At 31.8% G+C, this 10,159-nt stretch overlaps 1 protein-coding gene across 1 annotated transcript in view; it reads right to left on the reverse strand.

Annotated features, from left to right (window-relative positions):
- Positions 1-10,159, reverse strand: part of acss3 (acyl-CoA synthetase short chain family member 3) — a 49,527-nt gene that overhangs the window by 5,539 nt on the left and 33,829 nt on the right. Inside the window, exons 10-15 of the mRNA XM_032505569.1 lie at positions 9,080-9,175; positions 8,785-8,848; positions 7,924-8,005; positions 6,160-6,282; positions 5,969-6,068; positions 5,594-5,769 (exon numbers count right to left, since the gene is read on the reverse strand). Coding sequence (XP_032361460.1) covers positions 5,594-5,769; positions 5,969-6,068; positions 6,160-6,282; positions 7,924-8,005; positions 8,785-8,848; positions 9,080-9,175 — 641 coding nt within the window. The remainder of the gene's footprint in view (positions 1-5,593; positions 5,770-5,968; positions 6,069-6,159; positions 6,283-7,923; positions 8,006-8,784; positions 8,849-9,079; positions 9,176-10,159) is intronic.

Consider the following 10,159-nt stretch of genomic DNA (forward strand, 5'->3'; position numbering starts at 1 on the left):
ATGACTTTGGATGTCATACTATCTCCTGATGACTTTTTAATATTTTTAAAACATGCTATCCATGACTTAGCCACTACTATACTGTGTCTTTTTTAGACATTTTTACATCTTGACCTTTTAGGATTTTTCGACGTACTATACTACTTTTTTTTTGACATACTAGTACAACTTTTTAATTTTTCCACATAGTATACTTGATTTTTTTTATAACGATTTTTTTCACATACTATACTATGATTTTTTATGATTATTTCAACATAGACTATAAAAAGTCAACATACTATAGTACACTTTTTTAATTTTTTTCAACTGTCTATACTATGATTTTTAATGATTTTTTTCAACATATTATACTATGACTTTTTTTCATGTTTTGCTCGACATAGACATAAAAAGTCAACATACTATAGTACAACTTTTTAATTTTTTTCAACTGTCTATACTATGATTTTTATATGATTTTTTTTCAACAGTCTATACTATGATTTTTTCAACATAACTATACTATGACGTTTTTTATGATTTTGCTCGTACATTAACAATGACTTTTAATATTTTTTTCAACATACTATATATGACTTTTTTTTTTTCAACATACTATACTATACTTTTTATGATTATTTCAACATAGTAGACTATACTTTTTATGATTTTTTCCGACTACTATGACTTTCTATTTTTGACATACTATAAGTTTGATACTATAGTTTTTAATATTTTTATATACTATACTAAGACCTTTTTCTGACTTTTTCGACAAATTTGCTATGACATATTTTTGACTTACTATACTATGAATTTGTGATGTCATACTATACTATGACTTTTAATATTTTTAAACATGCTATCCAATGACTTTAGCTACATACTATACTGTGTCTTTTTATGACATTTGACATCTTGACTTTTTAGGATTTTTGACGTACATACTGACTTATTTTTCAACATACTTAGTACAACTTTTTTTAATTTTTTTCAACTGTCTATACTATGATTTTTAATGATTTTTTTCAACTTACTATGACTTTTTCATGATTTTACGCACATATAATACATTACTTTTTATGATTTTTTTTTGACATACTATACTATGACTTTTATATGATTATTTCAACATAGACTATACTTTTTATGATTTTTTTCGATATAACTAAATGACTTTTCTATTTTTGACATACTAATAGTTTTTAATATTTTTATATACTATACTAAGACCTTTTTTCTGACTTTTTCGACAAACTATGCTATGACTTTTTTGACATACTATACTGTGACACTTTTTTGACTTACTATATTATGATATTGTGATGTCATACTATACTATGACTTTTTAATATTTTTTAAACATGCTATCCAATGACTTTAGCTACATCATACTGTGTCTTTTTAATGACATTTTGACATTTTTGACTTTTTAGGATTTTCTGACGTACTATACTGACTTTTTTTTTTCGACATACTTAGTACACTTTAAAAAATTTCAACATACTATACTATGATTTTTTAAATGATTTTTTCACAGTCTATACTATGATTTTTTAATATGATTTTTTTTTCGTAGTCTATACTAGATTTTTTAATATGATTTTTTTCAACAGTCCATACTATGATTTTTTAACATACTATACTATGACTTATTTATGGTTTTTATGCTTTTGCTCGACTTACAAACATGTACAATGACTTTAATATTTTTTTTCAACATACTTCTATGACTTTTTTTATTTTTTTCAACATACTATACTATGACTTTTTATGATTATTTTTCAACATAGTAGACTATAGTTTTTATATGATTTTTTTCCGATATATATGACTTTCTATTTTTGACATACTATAGTTGTGACTAATGTTTTTTAATATTTTTTAATATACTATACTATCTAAGACCTTTTTCTGGCTTTGACTTTTCGCACGAAATTATGCTATGACATATTTTTGACTTCTATACTATGAATTTGTGATGTCATACTATACTATGACTTTTTAATATTTTTAACATGCTATCCATGACTTTAACCCATACTATACTGTGTTTTTTTGACATTTTGACATCTTGACTTTTTAGATTTTTTGACGTACTATACTGACTTATTTTTCAACATACATAGTACATATTTTTAATTTTTTTCAACTGTCTATACTATGATTTTTAATGATTTTTTTCAACATACTATGACTTTTTCATGATTTTGCACGACATATAATACAATTACTTTTTATGATTTTTTTTTGACATACTATACTATGACTTTTTATGATTATTTCAACATAGACTATAACTTTTTATGATTTTTTTCGATATACTAATATGACTTTCTATTTTTGACATACTATAGTTTTTAATATTTTTAATATACTATACTAAGACCTTTTTCTGACTTTTTCGACAAACTATGCTATGACTTTTTTTGACATACTATACTGTGACACTTTTTTGACTTACTATATTATGAATTTGTGATGTCATACTATACTATGACTTTTTAATATTTTTTAAACATGCTATCCAAGACTTTAGCTACATACTATACTGTGTCTTTTTATGACATTTTGACATTTTTGACTTTTTAGGTTTTCTGACGTACTATACTGACTTATTTTTCGACATACATTACAACTACTTTAAAAATTTTTTTCAACTGTCTATACTATGATTTTTAATGATTTTTTTCAACATTAATCTATATTTTTTCATGATTTATCGTCCTATACTATGATTTTTATATGATTTTTTCAACAGTCTGAATTCTATGATTTTTTATATGATTTTTTTTAAGTCCATACTAAATTTTTCAATCATACTATACTGCCGTTTTTTATATTTTGTTTCAACTTTACATACATGACCTTTTTATGATTTTTTTCGAATACTATAATATGACTTTTTATTTTTTTCAACATAGACTATACTATGACGTTTAAATATTATTTAAACATGCTACCGACTTTAGTAAATACTTTCTTATGATTATGATTTTTTTTTTTTTTTTTTTTTTTTTTTTTTCCGATACTACGCAGACTTTCTATTTTGACAATACAAATATAAAGAATTGTATACTATAGTTTTTTAATATTATTTTTAATTAACTATACTAAGGCACTTTTTTGCTCACTTTTCTTGACAAATATGCTAGAATTATTTTTTGACTTACTTCACTATGAATTTGTGATGATCATACTATACTATGTACTTTTTAATTTTTTTAAAAAAAACCTGCTATCCCAATGACCTTTTAGCACATAAGTACTGGTCTTTTTAGAGCATTTGTGCTCTTCTGATTGTTTTTTCGTACTAAAGACTTTTTTTTCACAAGTGATTTAGACGAGTAAGAATCAACCTTTTTAATTTTCAACATGGTCTAGTACAGATTTTTAATTTTTTTTTTTGTTTTCACCAACATATTATACTAGTACTTTTATGTATTTTTCAAACATGTCTGATTTTCATGATTTGGCACCGAAATATAATACCAAATACTTTTATGATTTATTTGACACTACTAGTACTATGGACTTTTTTTAAATGATTATTTCAAACAAGACTATAAACTTTTATGTTTTTTTTTTTTTTTTTTTCGATTACTATAATCCTTTCTCTTTGTTTGGACATACTTAGTTTTTTAAATTTTTAATATATTATACTAAGACTTTCTCTTTTTTGTCTTTTTGAACTTTTCAACCACTATGCTATGACTTTTTTTGTTGACATACTATACTGTGACACTTTTTTGACTTCCTATTATGAATTTGTGATTGGGTCCATACTATACATAGACTTTTCTAATATTTGTTAAACATGCTATCGTCAATGACTTTTACTAAATATATCCTGTGGTCTTTGGTATGACATTTTGACCATGTTTGACTTTTTAGGATTTTTTGTGACGTACTATACTGACTTTATTTTTCAACATACTATAGTTAAACTTTAAATTTTTCAAACTGTCTATACTATATATTTTTAAAAATGGATATTTTTTTCAACATATTTCATGAACTTTTTTTGATTTTGCCGAATCATTAATACAATTACTTTTCTATTTTTTTTATGAATACTATCTATGACTTTTTGTATGTTTTGCAAACATAGACACTATACTTTTTAGAGTTTTTTTATATAATACTAATTGCACGCTATTTTTGACTACTCTATACTTTGATACTAATAGTTTTTAATATTTTGTAAATATACTATACTACGAAATTCATAGTATAGTAAGTCAAAAATATGTCACAGTATAGTATGTCAAAAAAAGTCACAGTATGGTAAAATTTCATAAAAAAGTCACAGTAAATGATGTTTAAAAAATCATTAAGAAGTCATAGTGTAGTATGACGTCAAAAAGTCATAGGATAGCATGTTTAAAAAATTATGAAAAAGTAAATGGCAAAAAAACATGATAAAAAGTCATAGTATAGTATGTCGAAAAAATCATAGTGTATCGAGAAAAATCATAAAAAGTCAGTATTGTATGTCGAAATTAAAAAAAAAAAGTCAGAGTATGGTTTGTCAAATATTTAAGAAAAGGCATTAGTAAAGTATATTAAAAAATAATTAAAACTATAGTATCAAAGTATAGTATGTCAAAAATAGAAAGTCATAGTAGTATATAAAAAAAAATCATGAAAAATTCATAGTGTAGGATGTCAGAGAAAAGTCATAATATAGTATGTTGAAAAATAATTTTCGAGCAAAATCATGAAAAAGGTCATAGTACGTATATATGTTGAAAAAAATCATAGGATAGTGTGTGTGGAAAAAGTCAGCAAACGTAATAGTATGTCAAAAACAAGTTATGGTCTAGTATGTTGAAATAATTATAAAAGGTCATAGTATAGAGTGTTGAAAAAATCATATAAAAGCTATAGTATGTTTGTCGAAAAAGTCACAAAAAGGTCATATGTTGCAGTATTCTATGTCGATAAAGTCACAAAGAGGTTATAGTATAACTATGTAAAAAAAAAGTATTAAAAAGTGAAAGTATGGTATGTCAAAAAAAGGTCACAGAATACAATGTCGAAAAAAATCATGAAAAATTCATAGTGTGTCAGAGAAAAGTCCTAATATAGTATGTCAAAAAACTAATTAAAAAAAAATCACAGTATAGGATGTCGCAGAAAAGTCATAGAATAGCATGTTGAAGAAATTATGAAAAAGTCTCCGTATAGTATGTCAATAAAGTCTAAATTTTTTTTTAAAAGTCATAGTATGGGATGTCGGAAAAAAATCAGAATATGTCCAATAAATCATAAAAAAGAGATAGGATAGTTCAGTTACTCAATCTTTGTTTATCGTGTTTCCTGCGTTGGCACTGAGTCAATACCAGCAGTTACAAAGAACAGGGAAATGGAGAGAGTGATAACAGACAAAATGTCATAAAAAGTCATAGTGTAGTTTATTATAAAAAGTTAGTTATATGCTAAAGCACCATCCTTACTCAAAATTTCAAAATTGGCTTTACTGTCTCCTGAGCAGCTGTAATGCTTAGCACAGAAGCCAAGATGTACTAACAATATTTCCCCTCAGCGATTATATCTGGCAGTACTTAACTTTTATAAAACTATTGGTGATGGGAACAGTGCAGCGTACCTTGTAGGGCTTGCCGTTGACCAGGTTGGCTAAAGAGGAGCGAGGGATTTTGCCAGAGCGCGTCTTTGGCAGTCCTAGGACAAAAATCACTTTCCTAAAGGCAGCCACGGGTCCGATGGTGTCTCTTACAAGCTTCACCATCTCATTTACGATCTCTTCTTCATTTCTCTGCACACCTGAGATACAAAGCACACGGTGCAAACAAGCACATGTAGTTTTAATGCCACGTGGAATTTAATTTTGGCTGTGTATCTTACTTTATAAAAAGGTAAAAGAGGACGACATCACCAAAAACCAAGAGAAAAACTACATGTGGCGAAATAGCCCAGGAGTCACAATGCATAGATATTCTATATTACTTCAGTCGTGCCTCACCGTTCTTGAGCACACACAGGGCTAATGGAACAAGACCCTTCAGAGTGTCTTCTAGACCCACCACAGCGCAGTCTGCCACTGCAGGGTGCAGCATCACTGACTGCAAAACACACACATAGACATACATAAGAATACCTCAAAGAACAGTTGGGAAAACCTTTGTGTCACCTCCTCTGTATTGAGTCTCCTACCTCCTCCAGTGCTCCAGCCGATAGCCTGTGGCCTGCCACGTTGATGACATCATCAGACCGGGACATGATGTAAAGGAAACCCTCTTCATCCACAAAACCTGCATCCATAGTGTCATAGTAACCCTGATGGTGGAACGGAAAGGAATGACTGCATTATATTCCTGAATAACGTGGTATTTGGAGCAAGTCAGCAGAGCCTCCTCTTTCACTTCTAACACAGAAAATCTGATGCTGTGTTGGGAAGTTACGCATTACTTAGTAATATATTACTGTAATAGTATTACTTTCCACAGTACTTTCCAACAAGTAGTATAAGGGATTACAATTTCCAAAATAGTAATTATATTACAGTTACTAATCCAATAAGGCTGCATTAACCCCCATGTTGTCCTCGGGTCAGATTGACCCGTTTTCCTATATCAATGTTCTTTTTAACTACCCAAAATAACAGGATTGATTCCACACAACGCTCTTCTGCAAGTACAAATCTCTACTTGCATTGATTCATTATTCAATTTTATAGCATTTGAAAAAAACATTAAAGTGGTTTTGAAATGCTTTTGAGTAAAAGTTGACATATTCCAGTCTGTGATTACCCATCAACATCCATTCCTTTAGTTTTAGTCTAAATAATTCCTAATTTCTGCTTTTCAAACTCAAACATGGAAAACTGAAGTTAATGTTGTTCAAAACGTCAAAACAAGTGACAAACAGAAAAAAAGCATCAAAAGTGAGGAAAAAGGGACATCAACGTAAGAAAAGTTAAAAACATTGATATGTTGATTATTACTTTTCACCATTGCAACTCCTTAATTATGCTAATTATGTAAATGCTGTATCATAACATTCTTTTAACTATGTAAATACCGTACATATCCACAATCCTTATATTTCTTTATTTATATTTCCACTGGTATTTATACTATTTGTGCAACTGCAACACAGAGTTTCCCTTCGGGGATCAATAAAGTATTTCTTAATCTGATTCTGATTTTGATGTTGACTTTTGAAAACTACACAAGGGTTTAGGTGTTATCCGTAATTTGTTTTTTGTCCAAGGTAGGCTTTCTTTTATGATGACGTGACGTGTATGTTTTTCATAATTTCGCATGCAGCAGCACATGGCCAGGGCAGGGCAGGTCACGTAATGTAACGTCGGCTACTAGCCAGAAAGCTAAACGAGGGACAACGGAGAGGAAACATGTCAACAGCTGGAAGTATTGTCATTATATAAAGCCTTGAATTTGAGTAGGGACATTGATAACATCCAACATGTCCCTCTCCGGTCTCGCCTTGTGCACGCAGGCACGGCGAGTTACTATGGTTATGGGAATCTGCGTCGCTAGGTTCTTTTCATAATGTAAGCCTATGCAAAACTCGACAAAAAAACCTAATAGGCCTATGTTAATGTGCAACAGTCTTCATAACAACCTGAATGTACAGTCAAAGCAAAACAGTACTAGAACGAGTAAAGTATTAATTACTTTTGATACTCTGTATTAAGTAAAGTATATCATAACAGTAACATATTAGACTTCCTGCCCAACACTGGCTGCAGATGGCTCTGTAAAGATTCCAACACTAGAGGGCAACCTTTTACCTCGTACTTATCACTACCCCCTACATTATTAATTCAGTGTCACAAAAGACAAAATTGAACAGGACTCCAAAGAAATTCAATTATTCCTAATCAAATCAGACAGCTGCGCAAATGATTTCATGTCCAATAAACTGTGAATGTGAGGAAACAATGACACGTCTTACTGGGAACTTGGTGAAGTAGAGCTCATTGAACAGAGTGTCGTTCTGCCACAGTGACAAAGCTGCACCGGGTGGTAGAGGTAGTCTGCAGGAAAAAGTATTACAAAAATTAAGTTTAGTTCAATTCCAATATTTCTCTTTTAACCCTTTTATTCTGGCATAAATGTACAACAAATAAGAAAGGTGAGTCTGCAAAACATTACTTTAAGCATGGCGTTAAGTAACACTTTCTATATGAAAATGAATATCTAGCGGAAGGTCTTTTAAGGTTTGAGAAATTGAGAACGCATTAAGAGATTTTACTCAATATAATAATGGATAACCGTCTAGACATACAGCCAGCCTCTGCTAGACTTCATCTTCACACACACACACACACACACACACACACACACACACACACACACACATACACACACACACACAAGATTGGAGAGCCCAGTTACTCAATCTTTGTTTATCATGATTCCTTGGAAATAACCTGTGTTGGCACTGAGTCAATACCAGCAGTTTCAAAGAACAGTGAAATGGAGAGAGTGATAACAGATAGGTAGCAGGCTGGAAGATAAGGCCGCACAAAGGGCTAACTGCTAGAGCTTTTGATTAACTCCACTTTGTACAGGTGGCTCTCTAACACAAATAGACACACATGTTTCGTTCTCAGACAGGAGCGAGGTTCTTTGGATTGTGATACAAGCTGCCCAACAGGGAATTATTCAGATTAATGACTAAACAATTGGAGTTTAAATTTGATTAGTGTTTTCTGTCACATTTTGAATGTGTTTGCATGTGCGAGTGGCAGAAGGAAGGTAAAGCAACGACTGAGCTGCTCACACAGGCTGGGAACGCAATCACTCAGCTTACCTCACCACAATATTTCCCAGGGTTCTTGGCTTTACCTCCTGCATGTCATCATCAATCACTGTGACTAGTGGAAAGGAAAGAGCATGCAATCCATATTCAGAGGAGGTTTATCACCCACTGGCAAACTGGAGGAGCAAAAAATATGAAATACTCTGCAGGGAATTACAAGCAATTTCTATGTGTAGCTTTGGTTTAAAGGTATCTGTAATTGAGAGGCAGCAATTTTGACAATGAAATAATGAACCATGAAAGTAAAATGAAATGTGCGCTGCGGATCGACAGTTTAGACTCTTACCGCTGTAGCCTGGAACAGGTTTGCCAGCCTGACCTGCAGGTGGCGTGAGTGAGTTCCCCAGACCAATACAGGAGGATGTGATGGGTGAGCCAGTTTCTGATGCGAGAGACACAGAAAAAGAGAAAGGTGAATACTCATATCTGTGTGGAGGACCCATACAGTTTTAATCATATTTAAATTCACAAGGATCTGTGGTGTAACGCCACAGTTTACTAGGCAATGTTAAACCCTCTAATTGTGAGCTGATCAAAAGAGCCCTTTCCTCTGTGACTATTAACCTACATAATGCAAAACTATGGCAGCTCCTGAGGGTTCTCCTCGACTCCGCCACACAACTGTGCCCCACATACTGCAAAGGTGTGCCCCTGCCCTACTAGCCCACTCAGAGAATGAATAACAGAATTGGTCCAGATCAGTAAGCAACATTAAATCACACAGCAGCCGACCAGCCTAAGATCAGCATCTGCCTTCTATGATAAACTGACATCTGGAAACAGAAAACAGAAAAAGGTTTTTGTCACTGGGTGTTTGTCGGTTTCTCGGCATAACTACAAAAACAACGATAGAGCTGAATGCTCCCATCTGTCTGTCACGTTTTCCTTTTCCCAAGCTTAGAGTTTTACTTAACTCAGCTGATGTCTCAACTACCATGAACAGGTGACAGACAACACACTGCTGCATCTGCCTTTTTTACTAACTGTAGGTGCGTGCTGTTTGAACAAAGGCGCATTTTAATCTTAAAGACGGGGCTGAAAGCTTCGTTGCTTGTTCAATTATAAATTAAAAACCAGCCTTTTGACACTTATACAGTTAATAAACAAAAGGCAGCATAATTACCTCGTGCGCTGACATTTTTCTTCACCAACATGCAAATTTATGCACAAGCTCTTCCAACAAGGTAATCAGATCATCTCCACTATATGATGTTTCGTGTCATGTATTGTGCTTGAGTTATTGTGGCTACAAGTTTCTTGGCATTTTTCGCAGTTAATATGCAAATTCATGCATGCATGCAGCAAGGTGCACTAAACGTGAATCAGATCAGTTACTGCACGGGGGGGGGGGGGGGGGGGGGGGGGG

The sequence above is a fragment of the Etheostoma spectabile genome, chromosome 23 (genome assembly GCF_008692095.1).
Source record: "Etheostoma spectabile isolate EspeVRDwgs_2016 chromosome 23, UIUC_Espe_1.0, whole genome shotgun sequence".
Lineage (NCBI taxonomy): Eukaryota > Metazoa > Chordata > Actinopteri > Perciformes > Percidae > Etheostoma > Etheostoma spectabile.